We start from the raw sequence: 25247 nt of genomic DNA, 5'->3' as shown, positions 1-25247 counted from the left end.
TACAATGATACTACATAAATATATATAAAAAATGTGTCTCTCCACTGTAAATATTAATAAAGTGTCAGGTGCATTAAAGGTGACTGGTGATAGTAAATTTGATTATAATAAGTGATCCAACCCTGTGAGGGGTATAGAATGGTGCTAAAACAATTAAAGAAAGAAAAAAGAAAAAATGGAAAGTCAAATGTAAAAATTGTGAATAAAGATAAAATTGATATAAGTAGTGTCAACCTGATAAATAGGACAATCGATAAAAAAATGGTAGGAAAAACAATTGAGTTGGATCCACTAAAAGTGTTAGAAAAATATATAAGAAATATGAAAAACAATACTGTGAAGTGTAAAACAAGGTACTATACAATAAATAGTATCATAAATAGACACAAAATGAAAAATCTTATAAAACCACTCTAAAATCTGACACACATAGTCCAAGTAATAGTAAGTCCGTAATGACTAAAAAAGTCAAAAAAGAGGGAGGGTAGTCCCACAATGGGATGCCCTTCTTGAAGAGAGAGAGCAAAAAGTGACTTGAGTGCAGGTGCTCTATTAGAGAATTTTTAGAGGTGCTCGGATGTCGGTGACAATTTAGTGCTCCCCGCACCCCTTGGACCACACTCACCAGAGTTGAACACCCCTACAGGGGTATCAGGCCTTAGGTAAATATTCCTGGGGTCCCCTTCTCTGGTTACTAGGGTGGTCCAATATTCTCCCCGAGTCCTGCGTACCAAGGTCCTTTGGGGTTGGGGTCCACGGGTATAAGGTATATGTGGGGGAAGAAGGCTCACATAGGGTAGTACCGCTTTAAAAATTGCTTTATTTCAATCAAAAAAAGGGGTACTCACAAACAAGAACCACTCCTGAAGACGTCACTCCGACGAAACGTACGTAGAGCGTCATCACGCCACATCCGCCCTCGTGGAACGCACATCCAGCCAGTGGAACGCACAGCGTCCCGGAAGTGCTCTTCTATTGCCGTTTACATGCTGTTTTTCCTTTCTTGTTTGTGAGTACCCCTTTTTTTGATTGAAATAAAGCAATTTTTAAAGCGGTACTACCCTATGTGAGCCTTCTTCCCCCACATATACCTTATACCCGTGTACCCCAACCCCAAAGGACCTTGGTACGCAGGACTCGGGGAGAATATTGGACCACCCTAGTAACCAGAGAAGGGGACCCCAGGAATATTTACCTAAGGCCTGATACCCCTGTAGGGGTGTTCAACTCTGGTGAGTGCGGTCCAAGGGGTGCGGGGAGCACTAAATTGTCACCGACATCCGAGCACCTCTAAAAATTCTCCAATAGAGCACCTGCACTCAAGTCACTTTTTGCTCTCTCTCTTCAAGAAGGGCATATCATTGTGGGACTACCCTCCCTCTTTTTTGACTTTTTTAGTCATTACGGACTTACTATTACTTGGACTATGTGTGTCAGATTTTAGAGTGGTTTTATAAGATTTTTCATTTTGTGTCTATTTATGATACTATTTATTGTATAGTACCTTGTTTTACACTTCACAGTATTGTTTTTCATATTTCTTATATATTTTTCTAACACTTTTAGTGGATCCAACTCAATTGTTTTTCCTACCATTTTTTTATCGATTGTCCTATTTATCAGGTTGACACTACTTATATCAATTTTATCTTTATTCACAATTTTTACATTTGACTTTCCATTTTTTCTTTTTTCTTTCTTTAATTGTTTTAGCACCATTCTATACCCCTCACAGGGTTGGATCACTTATTGTAATCAAATTTACTATCACCAGTCACCTTTAATGCACCTGACACTTTATTAATATTTACAGTGGAGAGACACATTTTTTATATATATTTATGTAGTATCATTGTAAGACACACGGAATATTTAATTCCTACACTGTTCACCTGATTTGGATGTAAATACCCTCAAATTAAAGCTGAAAGTCTGCAGTTAAAGCACATCTTGTTTGTTTCATTTCAAATCCATTGTGGTGGTGTATAGAGCCAAAAAGATTAGAATTGTGTCGATGTCCCAATATTTATGGACCTGACTGTATAATAGCTTCAACTCTTCCGGGAAGGCTGTCCACAAGGTTTAGGAGTGTGTCTATGAGAACGTTTGACCATTTTTCCAGAAGCGCATTTATAAGGTCAGGCGCTGATGTGGACGAGAAGGCTTGGCTCGCAGTCTCCGCTCTAAGTCATCCCAAAGGTGGTCTATTGGGTTGAGGTCAGTGTGCAGGCCAGTCAAGATCCTCCACCCTAAACTCGCTCATCCATGTCATTATGGACCTTGCTTTGTTCACTGGTCCAAATCATTTGGTTGAGGGGGGATTGTGGTGTGAGGTTGTCTTTTAGGGGTTGGGCTTGGCCCCTTAGTTCCAGTGAAGGGAACTCTTAAGATGTGAGCATACCAAGACATTTTGGACAATTTCATGCTCCCAACTTGAGGGAACAGTTTGGGGATGGCCCCTTCCTGTTCCAACATGACTGTGCACCAATGCACAAAGAAAGGTCTATAAAGACACGGATGAGCGAGTTTGGGGTGAAGGAACTTGATTGGCCTGCACAGAGTCCTGAACTTTACCCAATAGAACACCTTTAAGATGAATTAGAGCAGAGACTGTGAGCCAGGCTTTTTCGTCCACATCAGTGTCTGACCTCACAAATGCACTTCTGGAATAATGGTCAAATATTCACATAGACACACTCCTAAACCTTGTGGACAGCCTTCTCAGAAGAGCTGAAGCTGTTAAAGCTGCAAAGGGTGGGCCAACTCAATATTAAATCCTATGGACTAAGACTGGTCTGGACAGTAACAGGCTTTGCGACATCATAGTATTTCAACACTGGGGCAGAGGTTACATAGTTACATATAGTTACATAGTAGTTGAGGTTGAATAAAGACAATAGTCCATCCAGTTCAACCTGTGTAGGTGTGTGTGGCCGTAATCATTTCTCATACCCCTGAATATTCTGAGCCTTGAGATGTATGTTCAAGAGTCTTTTGAAAGTAGCCATACTTCCCACAGAAACTACCTCTTGTGGTAGAGAATTCCACAATCTTGTAGCCCTAACAATAAAGAACCAAATGCGTTGCCTGAGGTTAAAACGCTTCTCCTCTAATCGCATTGTATGTCCTCGCGTCCTCATGCAATCCTTGCTAATGAATATTTTTTTTTTCTATGCTGAGATGATATCACCAATGAGGTATTTGTAAATTGCCATCAATTCCCCTCTCAGGCGTCTCTTCTCCAGGGAGAATAAATCAAGCAATTGGAAACACACACCTACACAGGTTGAAATGGATGGACTATTGTCTTTATTCAACCTCAACTACCATGTAACTATGTAAACGCTCTTCATAATTAAGGTCCTCCAATCTCCTAATTAGTTTAGTTGCCCTTCTCTGAACTCTTTCAGCTCCAACACATCCCACCTAAGGACTGGCGACCAGAACTGGACAGAATACTCCAGATGCGGTCGGACCAGTGTTTTATAAAGTGGTAGGATTATAGTTTTATCTCTGGAATACATCCCTTTCTTTATGCATGCTAATATTCTGCCGGCTTTGGCAGCTGCAGCTTGATATTGCATGCTATTGCCTAGTCTATCCTCTACTAAGACTCCCAGATCTTTCTCCATTTTTGATTCCCCCAAAGGTCCCCCCCCCTAAAGAGTATTGTGCTTTTATGTTTTTAGTCCCCAAGTGCAAAATCTTACACTTCTCCACATTAAACCTCATTTGCCATGTAGTTGCCCACGCTGTTATTTTGTTCAGGTGACTAAGCGTTTTATATCCTCTACTGCCTGGTCATGCTTGGGAAGCCAGTGCCAAACCGCATCTTTGTCCAGAAGTCACCCTAATAGCTCACACACCTCAGATAAGTGTGGCAGGAATTTTGCTAGGTATGTAACAAAGCCAATAAATCTCTGTACCGCTTTGGCATCAGCAGGCTGTGGCATGTCCACAATGGCTTTAATCTTATCTGGGTCAGCTTTTAAGCCTTGTGAAGACAGGATATGTCCATGGAAATTAACTTCTTCCACCTTGAACTGCAATTTCTTTACACTTTACACAGCGCTCACATGTTGAGCCATAATAGCGGTTTCTGATCGGCATCAACTATCTTAAAGTTCACTTTGTGTATACAATCACGTATGCTGCATTCTGTTTGGAATAGCCCCAATGATTCCATTAATTCCCCTCAATACAAATTTAGTTTGGTGCTTCTAGGCTGAAGGGGTGCTCTGCAGTGGCGGTCGGTTCGTTTGGGGCGCAGGGGCGCCGCCCCCTCTATCCATGCGTCTGGCCCCCTAATCTACATGCAGGGGCACCGGACGCATGGAGTTCAATGGGGCTTTTTTTTTTTTTTTGCCATCACCTGATTAGAGCCAGATGCTCTAATAGGGCGATGCAAAGGGTGGACCCGGGGCACAGAGCAGTGCGTCCCGAGATCACCCATTGTGTGACAATAGCGAATGAAAATTCGCTATTGTCACACGGATGCCATTGGCCGAGAAGGAGGTGGGAGCGGGAGGACTCGTGGAGACGTGCCGCTGGGGGACTGAAGAGAAGCCGACGCCGGGACTGCTCCAGGGCTCCAGGTAAGTGCACTGGTCTGGGGGGGGGGGGGGCGGCACACTGCATTGAAGGGGGCACGCACGCACGCTGGTCTCTGCATTGAAAGGGGCATGTACACTCGTTGCTACATTGAAAGGGGGCATGTACTCTGGTCACTACACTGAAGGGGGCATGTACGCTGGTCACTACATTGAAAGGGGCATGTATGTTGGTCACTACATTGAAAGGGGCATGTACACTGGTCACTACATTGAAAGGGGCATGTACGCTGGTCACTACATTGAAAGGGGCATGTTTGCCGGTCATTACATTGAAAGGGGCATGTATGCTGGTCACTGCATTGAAGGGGGCATGTACGCTGGTCACTACATTGAAAGGGGCATGTATGCTGGTCACTACATTGAAAGGGGCATGTATGCTGGTCACTGCATTGAAAGGGGTCATGTACGCTGGTCACTGTTTTGAAGGGGGCACGCTGGTCACTGTTTTGAAGGGGGCACACTGGTCACTGCATTGAAAGGGGGCACGCTGGTCACTGTGCATTGAAAGGGGGCACGCTGGTCTCTCTGCATTGAAAGGGGGCACACTATACCTTAATTATTGAAGGCCCCTTTCACACTTTTGCGACCTCAAAGTCACGCAATTTTTTTACAGCGTTTTTTGCCGCAAAGCAATGCCTATTACATTTTTCTGTTTGCGCCCCCCCCACCCCCCCAAAAAAAAAAAATTTTGAGCACCAGCCGCCACTGGTGCTCTGGGTGCCAGTTTAATTTTGTCCTTTATACTCATGACATCACACGTTGCACCCGAGTCCAACTGGCAGGGTTGGATTATATTGTTTAATCTGAGGTTTACAAACCATTTTTTCCCCTTTGTGTTTAAGGTCCGGTTCACACTGATGCGATGCGGGAAGGCTGCGAACTCGCAGCCTGTTCCCGCATCGCACACGCACCCCCGGCAGTTCACACTGCCATATGCGATACGCTGGGGGTGTCAATGTAATCTTAACGACACCCCCAGTTTGATCGCATATCGCAGTGCGATCGTGCAGCTCGCACAGGATCGGATCGCACAAGTGTGAACCGCTGTGCGATCCGATCCTGATGCGGCTAGAAAAAAGGGTCCTGTGCGTGTTTGGTGCGGCTGCGGTGCGAATTTAGCCATACAAACTGTATGGCTAAACTCGCACCGCACAGCCGATCGCATGTAATGTCGGAGCAGTGCGCTCCGATATTACATGCGAACCCCGCACACGCACAAGTGTGAACCGGGGCTAAAGCACCAATGCATTCTGAGGAGTAAACCATATCAATGCTAAGCAGGTGTGCGTCCTCCGGATCTAACATTTGCTCAATGGTTTGCAGCTTCTTTGCTTCCATTTTACTGAAGAGACACACCCTTGCAAAGTGATTTGGTTTACCACATGCAGTACACATTTTCCCAAATGCAGGACACTTTTCTTTCACTTGTAGATGCAGATTGCCACAATACTTGCATGCTGCAGGCTTCCTCCCAGGTGAGTTGTGTAGGTTACCCTTGTGCTGAAACTTATGCTGGTTGTTTCTGAAGCTTTGCTGTTGTTTAGAGGCTGCATTGATGTTGTCAATCAGTTTATCCTGCTCCATAGCTTTCATATGTTTGTCAGTAATTTCTGCAGTGCGACATATCTCAATCATGTTTCCTCAACAGGTGGCAGCATGTGCTTTCACTGGTGATACCCAAAACTATTTTATCACAAATAAGTTCATCTCTCAGAGAGCCATACTCACAGCTTGCAGCTTTTTCTCTTAGCCGTGTGACAAACCTGTCTATTGATCCACAGTCTTCTTGCTCACAGCAGCCAAATATATATCTTTCATATATATCATATATTACATTTTTTGAGGGTCTGAAGAAAGCTTCCAAAGCATCCAGAATGGTTTTGGTGTCACTCTTTTGCTCCTCTGTGAGGTTCAGATTATGCTTGTAAACATGGAGGCATTCCCTGCCCATCACCCTCCTCAGTGTGGCTGCTTGCACTGCTGCAGGCTTCTCATTTAACCCTGTGGCTAGGGAGTAGTCCTCAAACTTAGCCTTGAAATTGTCCCATTTACTGCCGACATCTCCACTCACCCTCACTGCCTCAGGCAGTGGAATGCTGTTAGTTGCCATGATGCTGATTTCCTTGCTGCAAATTCTCAGTATCCAGGACAGGATTGCAATTGTTAGGAAAATCAGTTCTACGAACACTCACGTCAAGGCTAGCAGGCTCTCAACAGTGTAGAAAGAGTATGGATCCAGAAATCTTCTGACACCATGTCTGATGTGATATACGGTGTGTAAGGAGACAGCACAAGCCATTACTATACCGAAGCCACGTTTTACTGAAGTGCCCAAAACAGGAACAGGAAACACCACGGAGGAAGTAGTACAACAGCGATGCACCATAGAGTTGCATTTGAAAAAACATATCATTCATAACAGTTCATACACCCTTGCAGAATGTACACTAGCAGTGTGCTGGGATGATTACAGTCCTGCATATGTGTAGAATAAACTAATTTCAAGCTGGCCTGTGGGTGGGGCTTAGGCACCCTTGTGGGGACAAGTGGAACTGCATTCATTAAAGCGGTAGTATACCGCTTTTTTTCACTTTTAACTACAGGTAAGCCTATAATAAGGCTTACCTGTAGGTACAATTAATATCTCCTAAACCGGCACGGTTTAGGAGATATTTGCAGTGCATGCAGCCGCTCACGTAAGCGGCGCATGCGCTCTGAAGGTCCGGCTAACCTTCAGCTTCCCTTGCCGGGAGCTTGCTGGAAAATGACTCCCGCACGCATGCGTGGGAGTGACGTCATCGCGGCTACGGCCAATCACAGCGCCGGAGCCGCCGAACCCGGAAGAGACGCCGTGGGATCATGTCAGCCCCGCAGCGGTGTCCGGGGGTCCGTGTCGGGGCTTTAATCTAAGCTAAGTAATTCATAATATTAAAAATTCATAATAATTCATAAAATACCAAACAATATTTCACAAAGACAGCAACAAGGCAAAATCAGCAAAGGGAAGGCACATAAATGTGATATTCTAAAAGTGTTCAGCCCATTAATACATGATCCTTAACCAGGACCATAACTGTGTTTAGTACAATACGGTTAAGGCAGCTTCCAGGCATTCATTGCTAAGGCATTGAAGGGCCTCTCTTTTCATACAGAGTTTGTTTTATAATGACTAAAGCTAACAGGCGCTCTTTATAGTCCTTACGTCCATTATCTTTTAATTTAAGCTGGCCATACACTGCTAGTTCTCTTTCGTTCAGCCTGTTGGCTGAACAGATTAATCCATCCACATAAACGAGGTGGATGATGGAATCCCACTCTCGTAGCCGGGACATTGCATTGTGATCCAGAAACATTTTCCAACTAGTTCATTAGACAGAAGTTGCTCACATGATCGACTTCTGTCAAGAGGGGACTGTCACTCACAAATCAAATTTGAAAGGTTTCTGCTAAACCGGCTGAATTTCAAACAATGTATGGCCAGCTTTAGTGTGTTATAGAACAGTATACTTTTATTTACCTCACACAATAGTGCATCGTAGATTGTCCACCATTGATCGGCTCCATTTAATTGTTCAGATGAGTAGCCAGTTTCGTTTTGTAAAGAGTTCAGAAATTCCTGTATTCAAAATAACAACAGTTCCCATACATTTTAGAATTAACAAAATTGAGTCTATTATGCAGTTGCTTAACTGATCCACTTTGCTTATGTAGTTTTATATAGACGTGATGTGTGTTTTTTTTTTTCCAAATCGAAATTCAGATAAGATTTTTGTTATTCAGAGATTCGGATGTATCCACATTTCAGAATTACAATAGTAACAAATTTAAATGGGTCCGAAACAAAATTTTATCCAAAATCCGATCAAATTTAATTTGAATTCAAATCAAATTTGAATTGAATTTGTATCAAATTAAAACTGAATTTGAATCAAATTTAAAGACCAAACAAAATTTGAAAACAAATTCGAAATACAAACCTAATGCTGATTTCCTACAAAGAATGTGTATTGGTGTTAGAATATAAAGCCTTCATCCCACTTGATGCCTTCTTAAAGAAAACGCGTTGGATTGGAGCTAGCAAAGTGACGTCAACTAGCGTGGACCGCACTGCAGATGGCTGTACAAGATTTGATCCTATATTCATTGTCCTAGATGTAAGTGCAATTTGTATTTAATAAACCAGCTTTATACGCATTATTGCACAATGAGTGTCTTCCATTATCTTTTATAACCACATGATGTGATTAACGAGATTAACCACTTAAGGACTTCCCCACGTACATATACTGAGGCAGAGTGGCCCTTAAGTGCAAAATCACGTACCTATACGTGACTTTGTTTTAGGGCTCCCATTGTGATTAGACAAAGTGGGAGCCAGTCAGCGTGTCCGTGGCTGCAATAGCCACCGGCCACCCGCGATCGTTTAGGAGAATGACAGAACAGCGGTCTGTCTATGTAAACAAGGCAGACCGCTGTTCTGTCAGACAGGAAGAGAGAGATTGTGTGTTCCTACTGATCAGGAACACAGATCTCTCTCTTCCTGCAGTCAGTCCTGTCCTCCTACAGTTGGAAAGCATTCCCTAGGAGCACACTTAACCCCATGATAGCTCCTGATGTTAACCCCTTCCCTAATAAATAAATATAAGTATAGTTTGTGCTATGGATAAACAACAAAAAATGTGATAATATTCTAAAAGTGCTTTGAGTTGCTGCCCCCCAAATAGACTGCTATCGAGGTAGTGCTTGTTGTAAATCTATGTATAAAAATGGGTTTTGGCGCTGCTCTAGGTGCAATAAAATACTAATATACCCGTATGCATATCATTCTCCAAAAAACACAAATTAAATGAATGTAAATTAAAGTGCAACTTATTATGCAAAAAAAATGCAAAAATTACTAAAGTGCCAGTGCTAAAATAAGAGTGCCCAAATGGAGTGAGCTTCCAACTGCACATAAATCATAAACACTCTATGTAATCACATATAAACCATAAATTGAAGCAAAAGTGATCTGTGCTTAGTGAACAGTTCTTGGATAATGTGCAGTGTCCTTTTAATTAGTCTGTCGTTCCAGCTATCCTTTCTTGTTCTTATGGCAGCATCAATAAAGGAACGCTACTGGCATGCTACTCGTGCCCCCCTCCTGGGAGACCCTGGGTACACTGCATGCTGTTGTACAACTTATTTATTTTACAAGGTGTTAGAATATAGCCTTCATCCAAGATTCGAATTTCAAAAAGACTAGAATAGCATAAAACCATCTTCTGAAAATGTAATTTCAAAAATAGAATAAAACAGAATAGAATAGAAAAGAATAGAGTAGAACAGAATAGAATATAAAAAAATAGAATAAAATAGAACAGAATTTAAAGGAATAGAATAAAATAGAAAGTATATAGCTGTCTTCTGAAATTCAAACTTAGAAAAGAATAGAATAAAATACAATAGAGTATAACAGAATAGAAAATAAAAGACTAGAATAGAAAATAAAGGAATAGAATAGAATAAAACAGAATAGAACTGCCTTCTGAAATTCAAATTTTGAGTAGAATAGAACCAGCTATTCTTCACAATAAATTTGGTTGGATTCAATATTTTCGATTCAAATCCATTGCAAAATTTTACATTTTTGTTTGTAAAAACAAAAAGGAAGAGCTTTCAAAATTTTTGGGAATATAGTTATTAACAAATTTTCAGGTAAATGCTGGAATAAAAACCCCAAATGTGTGCTCATTGAAAATACACTATACTTTCCCCTATGGCTGAATTCTCATGGTTAGTTTAGGGGTTTCAGGATCAAGGGGTTAAGGGTTCATTTTCGCAGGTAGATTAAAGGAGAAGTACAGCCAAAGCTTGTTTGGCTGTACTTCTCCTGTGGATAAGAGGAGTGCAGTTCGTTCTGCACTTCTGTGACCCGTTTTCAGCAGACAGTGGGCGGAAGTCTGCTGTCTGCTAGCATTACAGACTTGGTCTAGGCTCGGGCAAAATCGCGACAATGAAGTCAGGACTTGCCCACATGCCTAGACCGGCACAGCCCTGGACTCCAGTGAGCGTAGGAGGCAGAGCAGAGAGCTGCTGACTGGCGTTTCTCATTGTTAGAGGCGTCGGGGGACAGATGCAGCATTGACCTAGGTAAGTATGATCCTTAAAAAAAAAAAAAAGAATACTTCTCTTTTAAGTAAAAAAGTTTAGGAACAGGGAGAGGTGAAGAATTAGGGTGATGGCATGTTTTAGGCATACTTCACAGCGGTTTTCAGGTGCAAAAAAAAAAAATCGGTACTATACTCCAGGTGCTGGAGAAAGAAATAATTTCTCTCATAGCACTTTTTGACTTGAATTACTAAAATAGAATTTTAGTAATTCAATTCAAAAAGTGAAATTTCATATATTTTTTATAGATACGGTACACACAGAGTGATATATTTCAAGCATTTCTTTCTTTTAATTTTTGATGATTATGGCTTACAGCTAGTGAGAACCCAAAATTCAGTATTTTCAGAAAATTTGAATATTACATAAGACCAAAAAAAAGGAATTTTAATACAGAAATATTGGCTTACTGAAAAGTATGTCCATGTACAGTATAGTATTCACTCAATACATGGTCGAAGCTCCTTTTGCGTGAATTACTGCATCAATGGTGCGTGGCATGGAGGCGATCAGCCTGTGGCACTGCTGAGGTGTTATGGAAGCCCAGGTTGCTTTGATAGTGGCCTTCAGCACATTTGCATTGTTGGGTCTAATGCAGGGGTCTTCAAACTAGGGCCTTATAGTTGTTCAGGAACTACAATTCCCATCATGCCTAGTCATGTCTGTGAATGTCAGAGTTTTACAATGCCTCATGGGATGTGTAGTTCCTCAACAGCTGGAGGGCCGTAGTTTGAGGATCCCTGGTCTAATGTCTCTCATCTTCCTCTTGACAATATCCCACAGATTCTCTATGCGGTTTAGTTCAGGCGAGTTTGCTGGCCAATCAAGCACAGTGATACCTTGATCATTAAACCAGGCATTGGTACTTTTGGCAATGTGGGAGGTGGCGAATCCTGCTGGAAAATGAAATCAGCATCACCATGAAGCTGGTCAGCAGGGGGAAGCATGAAGTGCTCTAGAATTTCCTGCTAGAGGGCTGCACTGACTTTGGACTTGATTAAACACAGTGGACCAACACCAGAAGTAGACATGGCTCCCCAAATCATCACTGACTGTGGAAACTTCGCACTGGACCTCATGCAACTTGGATTCTGTGCCTCTCCACTCCTCCTCCAGACTCTGGGACCTAGATTTCCAAATTAAATGCAAAATTTTCTACAGTCTACGTGATGATTGGTCTTATTTAATATTCTAATTTTCGGAGATACTGAATTTTGGGTTTTCACTAGCTGTAAGCCATAGTCATCAAAATTAAAAGAAAGAAATGCTTGAAATATATCACTCTTTGTGTAACGCATCTATATAAAATGTATGGGTTTCACTTTTTGAATTGAATTACTGAAATAAATTAGCTTTTTGATGATATTCTAATTGTATGAGATACACCTGTCGTTTAATGTATTGTTTTCTATCTTTTTAATATATAAACACACATGCAATCACTGCTTTACAAACAAACATTTAATATATGACACATTTTTCCTACAGTGCCACAGATTAAATAAAGAGACAGCGCAGCACAGCAGCTTGCTTTGAGGCACACTTTAATTTAAACTGAGCCATTCCATAGGGGATGAGTCACTGGGATAAATGAATGTTAATGAGTCATTGAACTGGGTAGGCAAACAGCAGCTTTCATAAAAGAAACAAACAGAGCTTAAAAATGTGAGAAAACGACCCAAAGCTCAACCTACTCAAATGCATCGATTGAAATAATAAAATGAAGTTCAGTAAGAGATGAGTCACTGGGATAGGTGACTGTTGATGAGCCTTTGAACTGAGTAAAAAACAGGAGTTTTCATCAAAGAAACAAACTGAGAGCCTAAAAAATGTAAAAATCACTTGAAACTCTAGCTGCTGGCTTAATAGCATACAGTGAAATATTAAAGTAGAATTCCAGTCAAATACTAATTACAGGCTGTTCCTGAGTTACAAACATCCGACTTACAAATGGCTCATACTTACAGAGGGAGATAACAGGAAGTGAGAGAAAATCTACCCCTAGGACAAAAACAATCACTCCTGTAAGAGCTATTATGGGAAAAAAGGTGTCTCCACCGAAGCTTTATCACCAATCCTTGTTTCCACAACCTAAAATTTTCAAAATCCAGTTGTCATAGGGGGAGAAAGTGAGATGACATCTTCTGAACAGGGACGAAGACAGCAAAAGAAACATTACAGGTGTATAAACCCTTCCCTATGCTATCCAAAAGCTTAACAAATATATTATCTTTGGCTGGAGTTACACTTAAAAATGTACCTGTTCATATAAATTCAGCTTAAGAACAAACCTACAACCCCCTATCTTGTTTGTAACAAGGACTGCCTGTACACCCAAACTAGCTCCCACTCCCTATTCTAAACCTATTTTAACTAACCTGTTAAAGAAAGATGTCTATACTTACCTACACTTAGGGCGCTTTGGTCTGATCACATTAATCAGATCCCAGCTCCGGCTTCAGTGTAGCGGAGTGACAGCCGACAATCGATGCCCTAAGCCTGTGGGTGACGTCATCGCCTAGGCTCTGCAGCCAATGTTGGCAATCTGTACTCTTCACTGAAGCAGGCCACTGGGGTGATCATAAAACTGAACCGGAGCACCCTCAGAATAAGTAAATAAAGACATCTGTCCTTTACAGAGTAGTTAGAATAGGCTTAGAATAGGTAATAGGTGTAGGTAAGTACAGTTAGTTTATGACTGGGGTTCTACTTTAATACAGAATTCAGTAAGGGATGAGTCACTGGGATAAGTGACTGATGATGAGTCTTTGAACTGGGTAAAAAACAGGAGATTACATCAAAGAAACAAACTCAGAGCCTAAAAATTGTAAAAACTTACCTGAAGCTTTATCTGCAGGCTCAAAATCATAAAGTAAAATAATAAACAAATGAAATGTAGCACCCTCCTTGATAGGTGCTAGGTTCAAAAGCATTTTTATGCTCCTTTATCAGGGGAGCCTGATCTATTAGGTTGCCTGTTGCATGTTCCCAGGTGTGATATACTGGGTCTGAGGGAGTGTCCCCACTGTATCCAATAGGGGAGCCTGTTGGACAGTGTAGGAAACCCAGCCAATGACATATTGGCTTTTGTGGGAGTCCCAGTGGGAGGGCACTCTTGCAGTGCCTCCTGGGAGGGGACATGTGACAGGGCATCTTTGGCGGGTAGCAGAGTCCAAGGAGGAGGCTGACGGCTGTCTCTCCTCCTGTTGCATGTAGAAAGAAAGTGGCACTTCCAGTCTCAGGAAAGTAGAAACTTGAGTTTTATTTCTTCAAATCAAAAAGTCCAACATCGACATGTGCAAGACAAACAGGATAGCAGCAAACGGGTTTCACACCGTGTGCTTATGAATAAGCGCATGGTGTGAAACGCGTTTGCTGCTATCCTGTTTGTGTTTATGAATAAGCACATGGTGTGAAACGCGTTTGCTGCTATCCTGTTTGTCTTGCACATGTCGATGTTGGACTTTTTGATTTGAAGAAATAAAACTCAAGTTTCTACTTTCCTGAGACTGGAAGTGCCACTTTCTTTCTACATGCATATGGACTTCTTAGGTTGCGGACCTTGGTGAGCACCCAGTCTTGCAGGACTACTACAGTTTACTTGGGAATCCTACTGGCCCAGCTGTCAGCCCTTTGAGCGGTGATTTGTTTCTTTGCTTCTTTGTCTCTCCTCCTGTTGCATGAGGAAGGTGGTCATAGGCAGTCAGCCTAGTGAACCAGGTGGGACTGAACTGCAGAGGATCCTGTAAAGCTGACTGGCAGAGTCTTCCAGGAAAAACAGTGTCCGTGAGTACCAGAGGACTTGCCAAAGGGTCTGCCCAGGAAGGGAGATCACTCCAAGGAAGTCAGAGGATCAAGGGTCCAGCTCACACAGTGTGTCAGAGTAAAGGGGTTGCCATGTAGAACCCTGAAGAGCAGGGAAAAGGGGTGCCAAGTAGGGCCCTGAAGAGTAATACACAGTACAGTACAGTTCGCTAAATTCTACTTCACTATAGTGTCAAGGTGAAGCAGCGGCCAGCTATATTCAGAAGTCCCAGCAATTGTGAATAGTTATTCAGTTGGAGTATCCCACTGATCCCTTCTCCTATCCCAGTTCTCAAATAAAACAACAAAAAACCAAAACCCCTGGACTGTTTTCTGACTGAGCCAAGCACTTAGAATATGCTATATTGTCAAGTTGTTGCTATGGGTAACCCAGGGGAACCCATAACCATCAGCTCCCACGGGAGTAGTGCTACAGGAAAAAAAAAACAAATATAGAAAAAATCATGTATAAATCCATTACACAATTCTCTTAAAGTGTTACTAAACCCACAACAGTAAAACCAGTCTGTATATGCAGTAAAGCATGCTTGTTATGTACTGTGGAACCTAAGGGGTTAATCCTCCACATTGTGTTAAAAGGCTGTCTTCTCCGATCCTCCCCTTCTTCCACAGTCCCCAATCTATCTCCTCATAGTACAGAGCCTTAGGGGCACTCTGCACATGCTCAGTTTGGTGTTTATTGCTAGAGATTTTTTTTTTTCTTGCGAGGCTGCATGTAATCAACACAGGGCCAATCAACACTGTCCAAACAGAGGATCCGGGGTTCTGCAGCCTCATAGGACAGTCAGAGTAGAATGAAAACTCCTCCTACAGGCTTTAACCAGACACTGATAGAAGTCATAAGACTGCTTTATACTGCTGATGAGAAAAGGTATTTAGCAGTTTACATTTTACCAAAATAATTACATTTCCATGTTCTGTGTAGTGTTAGAGAGATCAGATATAGCGAATGCAGGCTCCTGGGTTTAGTAACACTTTAGGAATGTAGATAAACATAACATTAATGGATGCTTTAGACATAATTTTTTTTTAAAAGGCGTAATTTTTATTCTTGCCCGTGTTCTTTAGGTTTATCGTAAATAAAAATTCTGTTAAATAGGACAAGGGAGTGACAACTTTCATGGCTATTTGAAGGAAACACAAACTTGGATAAAAATTACTACTAGTTTAGTAAAGCAGTCACATAATGTTCAATGTCTTACTAAGGAAATATAACCTTACCACATAGGGCTTTTTACGTTCATTTAACGCTTCTGATGTGCTAGTTTCCTTTTCAAGTTTGGCAAATCGGGGGCAGTTGTTTGTAGGTACATAAAGCATCTGAAATCAAGATAATAAAATCAAATTCTCTGCAACATTCAAGGAAAATATTATTTTTAAGTATGAGTTCAGGAAATCTCAGGAAAATCAGTTCCCACCAGCTTTTAAGGCCCCTTTCACACATACAGACCATTCGTCCGTTTTTTATTTATCCGTTAACGGATGAAAAATGGACATCAATACATCTCTATGGAAAAACAGATGTGAATGGATGATCATCCATTTACATCCGTTTTCATCCGCTTCCGTCAACCCCTGTTTTTTTTTTTTTTTGAACGGATGAAAGCTCTATTTTTTCAAGCGTTTAAAAAATGGATCGGACGAAAAACAGTTAAAAACTTTGACAGCGGATGAAAAACGGATGACAACGAATGAAAAACGGATGAGAACGGATGAAAAACGGATGTGAAACTGATGTTGACTGAAAAAAACTGATGACAAAAAAGTGAATAAACTGATGAAATAAACGGTCGTCCGTTTTTCATCAATCCTTTAAGGGATGAAAAACAAACATCAATGTATTTCTATGGAAAAACAGGTGTAAATGGATGATCATCCAAAGATGCTGGACTGTTTCCTGTCTGAGCCAAAACACTCTAGAAATGATTAATTATCATATCGTTGCTAATGGTAACCCAGGGGAACCCGTAACCAGCAGCTCCCAAGGGAGCAGTGCTACATGGGAAAAAAAGGACATACATTTATCTGGGTACAGCCTCGCACGACGGCCCAATTGTCAGTTAAAGTAACGCAGTCCTGTATCGCAAAAAATGGACTGGTCGTGAAGGGGGGTAAACCTTCCGGAGCTGAAGTGGTTGGAGTTGAGGTGCCTGTAGCTAAGCAGAAGAAGCTAAGCCATAGTGGTCTAGTGCCTTGGCTTGCCAACTGGCCATTAGCAGAGTTAATAGGAGGGGGAGAAAAGTACTGATCCTACATCTTTAGGCCTCATGCACACTAGACATTTGTACAGCTGCTCTTAGGGGCTTCAGGCGTTTTTTTTACAGCTTAAAAACGTCTCCATGTTATTCAGTGGGCCCATGCACATATAGGCTTTTAGGAGCTGTAAGTGGCACAGGCATTTTCAGGCTGCAAAAAAACCCAGGGCCAGTGCGTTCTGGAGCAGCAGCGTTACAGCTGTAAAAATGCCTGACGGCTAAACATGTGTTAATGCTGTATATTAAGCCGCGTCAAGCAGTTTTAAGCTGTAGTAACTGGATTTGAGAGTGGAAAATAGAAGAGGGCAGAGAAAGAATGCTAAACGCTAATGCGGCTAAACGCTAAAGTGGCTAAACACTCATTAACGCCAATGCAAAATCCTTCTAAACGCATTTTTGAGCCACTTTTTTTCTGCCGTCGTTACTGACTTTGCAGCTCATTTTTTAAAACAACCTATGTGCATGAGGCCTTAAAGTAAACAATCTCTGGACCATGGGCATAGGAGTAAGTTTAATGTACATCACTACATTTAATTTGCTTTGGTACAGGAAATAGATTTTTATATAGAGGTGATCATAAAGTACACAGAAAAACATTTTAGACAAGAAAGAAAGGTATATTGCACTGTATGATTATATTTATTTATATTAGAGACTGACCGATTATCGGCAACAACGATATATCGGGGGCCAATATGCACTTTCCCCGAAATGTCTGTATCGGCCTTTGGATTTACCGATATTGCCGATATTTTCATGACGTCATTGCGTATGTTGCGCGCACACGTTCTGCCTTCTAACACCGCCTGCGTGGCCCATACGTGACGCCATTTCACCGCTCGCTGCACATGTTCTCTGCCTTAAGATTGCCTCCCATGCCTCGTGTTGCAGTCAGCTGCAGTCCGGTCTGGTCACAATGCCAGCCATCCATCCACCTACAGGCCCTGGCCTCAGTCACCCACCACAGGGTGCAAGCTGCCAGCCATCCGACCTACAGCAACAGAACCGGCCAGCATCCAGCCACCCAGCCCACAACAGGGTTCCAGCGAACAAGCAACCAACCACCCAGATGACACCAAGCCAGCCACCCACCACCATGACCACACAGTGTTCCATCAAGCCAACTACCCACAACAGGCCAGGGTGAGTGAGTGGCACCAAGCCAGCCACCCACACAACAACAGGGTGACCCCAAGCCAGCCCCCCCGACCACAGTGTTTCAGCAAGCCAGCCACCCACCATAGTGTTCCAGCAAGCCAGCCACCCACCACAGTGTTCCAGCAAGACAGCTACCCACAACAGGGTGACACCAATCCAGCCAGCCACCACAGTGTTCCTGCAAGCCATCCACCCACCACAGTGTTCCTACAAGCCAGCCACCCATAACAAGGTGACACCAAGCCAGCCAACAAGCCACCACAGACTGTTCCTGAAAGATAGCCACCCATAACAGGGTGACATCAAGCCAGCCAGCCAGCCTGAGTAAAAGTGTGGTTTGGGACTATTTCTCGTCTCAACCTTCTCCAGGAAAAGCAGCAGTGTGCAACTTATGTACAAACAACATAAGCATGGGATCAGTAACTGCAAAAAACAAAAATACGTAAAATCTTTGGGCCCATCTAAGAGTACATCATATTGAATTGTATCATGCAGCACGGAAAAAAAAAAATTAATATCAATGTGATTTTGATTCAATTATACCTCCTCCACTATCCCAGGCAACGATAACAGATATGTTTGTGAAAGAAAACATATGTCACTGTCTAGATTCAGATGGAAGATCCCAACTGCTGGACAGTGTAATCACAAAGATGACTGTCACTGATAACCAGCCATTTACATTGGTGTTTGTCTGTCTGGTGTCAGTGGTTTATGTCCATACTTGAGCCAAGCTACACACTGAAGAGTGAGAGGTATTATCGAACCGAAATGCTGGCAAAGCTACACCAAAAGGTCGTTAACAAAGTAAAGGCTATGCTGCAACCAGAGAATGCTGGTAACTCACTCTAATTTACGACGGACTGCTGGTCAAAAAACAGAGTCCGATTCACTAATCATTCTTCCATGCCACTTCATTGACAGCGGATGGACGAAAAGGCAATTGGTGTCGAATACAAAAGTGATGCAAGGATCCCACACTGAGTACAATAGGGAAATGTTTCTAGGCATGCTTAAAGAATGGGGAATCAGCAAAGACCGAGCGATGCTTGTGCAACTTCGAGACAGTGGAGCAAACATACATAAAGGAGTGAGGCTTGCTGATATGTCAGACCTCTGTGTCATGGCACACAACACCCTCCAACTTTCAAATGATGGTCTGTCAAGCCAAAGAGCTTTGATTGATATATGTTTTGAGAAGCATGAAGAGATTAAAAATGTTGTACTTGCAAGTCTTTTGAATCCTCGATACAAGAACCATGCTTTCTCTTCTGATGATGTATTGGCTAAGGCGAAACAATGGCTGACAGAAGATATTCAACAGGAGGTGCAGGAGGTTCCTGCCGAAAAGACAAGTCCAGAACACTATTTTTATGAAGAGCAGCATGCTGAAAAAACAGACAAATGTCCAAAAATACGTCAACGAACAAAAGAGAATCTTCTTCATCGTGGTCGAATTTATCAGGACATTTTGAGTGTTTTATTGGGGCCTCATGCGGAGGATTCAATTTCTTCTGAATCTGCAACTATGAGCCTGGATGATGAACTTCATCTCTATTTGAAAGAAGCAGTAATTGACAGAAGAAGTCACCCTCTTCAGTGGTGGAGAGAAAATGAGGCACGCTACAAAAGACTTGCTTTCCATCCTAGAAGATACCTCTCTCTCTCTCTGCTCCTCTGTCCTCCACTCCTCCTGAGCATGTTTATGAAGTGGGAGCATTATATGAACAAAACAGAAGACCTTTAACAGGGGACCATGGAAATGCTGAAATGTTCTGCTTTCTGCATTATAATATTGTTCTACTTAACTGGGAGTATTGAAAAGAGTAGTGTCCACTGTCCACTCCACTCCAATCCACTGTTTAGCTTTTGTCTAGCTTTTTTTTCTAGCAGTTTTGCATTGACTACTGTAGTTGCAGTTAGTGCCCTACTGCAGAGGTAGTCCGCTGAGTGACTCCAATCCATTGTCTAGCTGTTGCCTAGCTTTTTTCTAGCAGTTTTGCACTGACTGCAGTAGTTGCAGTGAGTGCCCTACTGCTAAGAGTCCAATCCAATCCAATGTGCAGCTGTTGCCTAGCTTTTTTTTCTAGCAGTTTTGCACTGACTGCTGTAGTTGCAGTGAGTGCCCTACTGCTAAGAGTCCAATCCAATCTAATGTCTAGCTGTTGTGGGGAAGTCAAGGAAGTTGAGCGTCTGATTGACGGATGAGGTAACGCGTATAGGGGGGCGGAGTCTTCACCGGCAACCTGGAAGCTTACAGCTAGTTTGTTGCTCTATAATTGCTGTTTCCATGCACTATCAGTAGTGCCTGTACATGTGAGTTTTTTACCATTTTTTGTCCTGAATAAAAAACCCTGTTCATACTAAGAGCATTAGATCCTGTGCCTTTTATTTTTTATGTGATATCCATGATGAGATTCGTGTCCCTATGTTTGCCTATCTTCGGGCAGCAGTGCGTCTACTGAGAGGCTGTGAGAGAGCCTGCTAACCCCTGCTGGTAATTATTTGCTTATTTTGACCTTGTGGTGAAACACAGGTCAAAACTTCAGGTGAGAGGCCAATTATCTTAGGTGTTGGTGGTGGTAGACACACAGATTCACTTGTAAAACACTGGCTGGATTATCGTCATCAAGCTAATTTTGCACCAATTCTAGCACAAGACCACTGGACTCTTTGGATCTATCAATTATTTATATATTATATGAATTTGATTCATTACAACCACTTTATTTCTATTATAGCACCTTAATATTGCACAGTTATTTGTACTATGGCACTTTAATACTGCACAGATTTATGTATTATAGCACCTTAATATTGCATAGAGATATGTTCTTTTATCTTTACATATTGTCACTGAATGCACCTTATTAGCGCTGTACCGTTGTTTTGAATTAATGTCTAGCTGTTGCCTAGCTTTTTTTCTAGCAGTTTTGCACTGACTGCTGTAGTTGCAGTGAGTGCCCTACTGCACAGGTAGTCAGCTGAGTGACTCCAATCCAATCCACTGATGTATGTAAGTATTTCACTCGCGCCAGGGATGAAGTACTTTGTATGGTAAGTTGCAAGTTCAAACTAACTATACGTATATAGTTAAGTGTGCATAAATAAGAATCAAAAATAACTGCGCTAACCTTGCGATGTGGTAATTAGTGTATGGTCATGGTAAACTTAATCAGCAAACAGATAATTGTTAAAAAATTAATTGTTAAAATTGTTGAAATATTAATGTACCCTTCAATACAAATATAGACTAAATATGTGAATAAAATCCATAAAAGTGCATATAAATAGTGCCAAATATAAACCAATAAATAAGCATATATTCCAATAAGACTGTGGCAATCAGGTGCTCCAATAAAAATTATAGTCCAGAATAGTGCTGACTAGAAGAAAAGTGCAGTAGTGCTGTAAAGTCCTTTAAGTGCAGCATGCGTACCAACTTGATGCGTTTCGTCAGATTTATGACGTCTTCGAAGAGTCCCCACTTCAGGTACGGCGCCAACACGCGACTGTTCACATTGTAGATCTCCGATTAGCAGCCGCGAGGCTGGAAGGAGCTCAGAAGGGGCTAGAGCGGAGACATAGCAATATATTCCTGGCGTACGCCACAGGAATCCACAAAATTTGGTAAGTGAGCTACCTTACCATACAGCACCTGAGGTGAAGTGGAGCGACATACCATCACCACACCATTATTATTTGCACTTAAAGGACTTTACAGCACTACTGCACTTTTCTTCTAGTCAGCACTATTATGGACTATAATTTTTATTGGAGCACCTGATTGCCACAGTCTTATTGGAATATATGCTTATTTATTGGTTTATATTTGGCACTATTTATATGCACTTTTATGGATTTTATTCACATATTTAGTCTATATTTGTATTGAAGGGTACATTAATATTTCAACAATTTTAACAATTAATTTTTTAACAATTATCTGTTTGCTGATTAAGTTTACCATGACCATACACTAATTACCACATCGCAAGGTTAGCGCAGTTATTTTTGATACTTATTTATGCACAATCCAATCCACTGTCTAGCTGTTGCCTAGGTTTTTTCTAGCAGTTTTGCACTGACTGCAGTAGTTGCAGTGAGTGCCCTACTACTAAGAGTCCAATCCAATGTGTAGCTGTTGCCTAGCTTTTTTTTCTAGCAGTTTTGCACTGACTGCTGTAGTTGCAATGAGTGCCATACTGCTAAGAGTCCAACCCAATCCAATGTGTAGCTGTTGCCTAGCTTTTTTTCTAGCAATTTTGCACTGACTGCTGTAGTTGCAATGAGTGCCCTACTGCTAAGAGTCCAATCCAATCCGATGTCTAGCTGTTTCCTAGCTTTTTTCTAGCAGTTTTGCACTGACTGCTGTAGTTGCAGTGAGTGCCCTACTGCAGAGGTAGTCCACTGAGTGACTACAATCCAATCCACTGTCTAGTTATTTTTCTAGCAGTTTTGCACTGACTGCAGTAGTTGCAGTGAGTGCCTTACTGCTAAGAGTCCAATCCAAGCCAATGTCTAGCTGTTGCTTAGCTTTTTTTCTAGCAGTTTTGCACTAACTGCTGTAGCTTCAGTGAGTACCCTACTGCAGCGGTAGTCCACTGACTCCAATACAATCCACTGTCTAGCTGTTACCTTGATTTTTTTCAAGCTGTATTGCACTGACAGTAGTTTACTGCAGTGAGTGGCATACAGCAGACAGAGGTAGTCCTCCACTGACTCCAGTCCAATCCGCTGTGACATTTGTAGCTTTTGCCTTGCTCTTTTTCTAGCAGTTTTGCACTGACTGCACGGCAGTAATTGCAGTCAGTGCCTTACTGCAGAGGTAGTCCTCCACTGACTCCAGTCCAATCCACTGTATGTGTATTTATTGTGTAGCTGTGATTATTGCCTAGCTTTTTTTTCTAGCAGTTTTGCACTGACTGCACTGCAGTAACCTACTGCAGTGAGTGGGTCCACTACTGCAGCACTTTATTATGCATTAATGCACAATCAGATGATTTGAAATGCAAAGTAAATTTCCCTGCAATTGAAGTTTTCCTATCAGTTTTTATGCAGTTAAGGTGTGAAGAAAGAGCACTTAATGTTAAAAATGTTAATAAATAAATATTAAACAAAACCATAAATAACAGAAAAACATAAAACAGTCAAACCAATCCAGATCAAAGAATGGTTGCAGATTCTTGAGGATACCATCTCCCACAACTTTGGAGTCTGTGGTACCATTAAGTTAGGTTCTGTCACCTGCCGCCAAAACACCTCCTCAAGGACTATCCTAACTGACCACAGACCCCTACACTACCCGGTCGGTCTGGACTGAACCAAACAAACCATAGGACTCCATACCTGAGATGGGTCCCACCATTTTATCGTTGGACACTATGTTTTGGACCCTCGTCAAGGACCCCAACCGCCACAGCAGCACAAGTGTGAAACCTTACACTTGTGCCTGCCGCCACATCCGGAAAGGCCTCTGGATACCATCCTGTAATCCCAAGGCCCACAGATCAATACCCACCTCATTGAGTTGCACTCCATCCCCTCTCAGGTACAACCATGTGTCTGTCTCCAGCTCCAAATGTCTAACCACTAATCCACCATTCCTAGCAATGAATCTGCCCACCTCCTTACTCACCTGTATCCGGGCATTATTTAACTTATCCAACAACCTGGCCTCTTTCTATGCAGTGTGGGCCACCATATCTGACCATACTTTGATCATGTCAGGAAAGGAAGACCTAAGTTGCAGGAAGTCCAGTTTCACATCCCTAATCAGTTCCCTCATAAAACTTAGAATTAAGTCATTCCCATCAGCATGTATGACCAAAACCTCTGGCGGTCTGTCCAGCCAGGCAAATTGTTGAACCTCAGGTAAGACCCTTCTGCCAGAGTATCCCTGGCACTCCAATCCATCTAACAATGCCCTCCTCTCTTGTAACTCCCAACTGCCGTCAATTGGGCATAACCCCCCCCTCTTTTGCTCCCCAGAACACAAAGGAGTGCCCCAGACCCCACCGTGATATCTCGGTGGCTGCCCCTATGTGGAAAGAATGGGAGGAACAATCTCCAGCAACCAACCCTCCGATAGACACTTACAGAAAACAGCAAGGAATTGAAACTTGGACAGAAATGAACCATCCGAGTGGATGAACAAGGCACCCTCCTTTCTGGGCCGCACATTCAGAAATTGTTCCATTGCTAAGACTGGACAAAGCTGAGTGCTATTGCCCCTAAAAAAGTCAACCTGCACTCCCTTGCTTCTCTGGTCAGTCTTGGATCGCCTAATCCAGAGCTTTACTGATGAGGCAGAACACATAGCATCCCCCACCAACATTCCCCCCTTAACTCTCCTAGATGGGCTAACCAGCCCGCTAATCCAGAAAGTACCCAAAAAAAAAAAAAAAGGCCACTAAAAAAGCGTCCCGAAACAAAGTCACCTCATAAAATGATGAACAAACTAGAGGCAAACGGTCCAGCACTGAACTCAGTACTGAAAAGGAAACTGGTCGGTCGCCTAGAATCACAACTACTAAGTCTTAAGCACCTAATGCAACACAAAAGACTTGGTAAAATTTGTGATACCTGCCAACTTAAATAAAAACGTAAATCCCGACAATTTTTGATCTACCTGGACACCCTTCGTAAGATTATAGCAAATAAAATATAGCACCAAAGATGACAGGTCCACCCCCAAATCCTCCCCACCTACCTCCCCTAATAAAGAGAACCATTCCTTCCACGCTTTGAAATAGGACACCCATGTTGCCGCGCTGAGCGATTCCTGTATCGGTCCAGTGGTGACTGCAGTGCAATCCTCCATAGATGCCAGGGACAAGGCTCCCCATGGTTCTCCTCCTCCGGTGCCAACACACGAAACTTGTCCCACTGAAAACGAGACAAAACGTCTGCTAATTTGTTGGTAGCTCCCTATTGTGACCAGCATAAATAAACCTATTCAATCGCAAACAACTCAAAACCAAGTAATGCAAGAGCCTATCCCCCGGTGGGGACGAAACTGGGATGTTATTAATTGCTAAAACCACACCCATATTGTCACAATTAAATCACACTTTTTTGTTCTGAAAAACCTCCCCACAGAGTTCTACTGCTAAGACAATGGGAAAAAGCTTGAATAACACCAGGTTCCTCAAAAATCCAGCGTATGCCACTCCTCAGTCCATGGCTCAGCGCTCCAACGCCCCAGGAAATAAGCCCCGTATCCTGCTGAACCAGCAGCATCTGT

General features: G+C 42.3%; 1 protein-coding gene across 1 annotated transcript in view; it reads right to left on the bottom strand.

The window, feature by feature from the left end:
- LOC309556066 (prostatic acid phosphatase-like) overlaps nucleotides 1-25247 on the bottom strand; it is a 107988-nt gene that overhangs the window by 45624 nt on the left and 37117 nt on the right. The window contains exons 5-6 of the mRNA XM_082258378.1: nucleotides 15810-15908; nucleotides 8131-8229 (exon numbers count right to left, since the gene is read on the bottom strand). Coding sequence (XP_082114504.1) covers nucleotides 8131-8229; nucleotides 15810-15908 — 198 coding nt within the window. The remainder of the gene's footprint in view (nucleotides 1-8130; nucleotides 8230-15809; nucleotides 15909-25247) is intronic.

Source organism: Pelophylax lessonae (assembly GCF_965119305.1).
Source record: "Pelophylax lessonae genome assembly, chromosome: 5".
Lineage (NCBI taxonomy): Eukaryota > Metazoa > Chordata > Amphibia > Anura > Ranidae > Pelophylax > Pelophylax lessonae.
The sequence above is the reverse complement of the archived record's forward strand: the minus strand, read 5'-3'. Positions and strand labels throughout refer to the sequence as shown.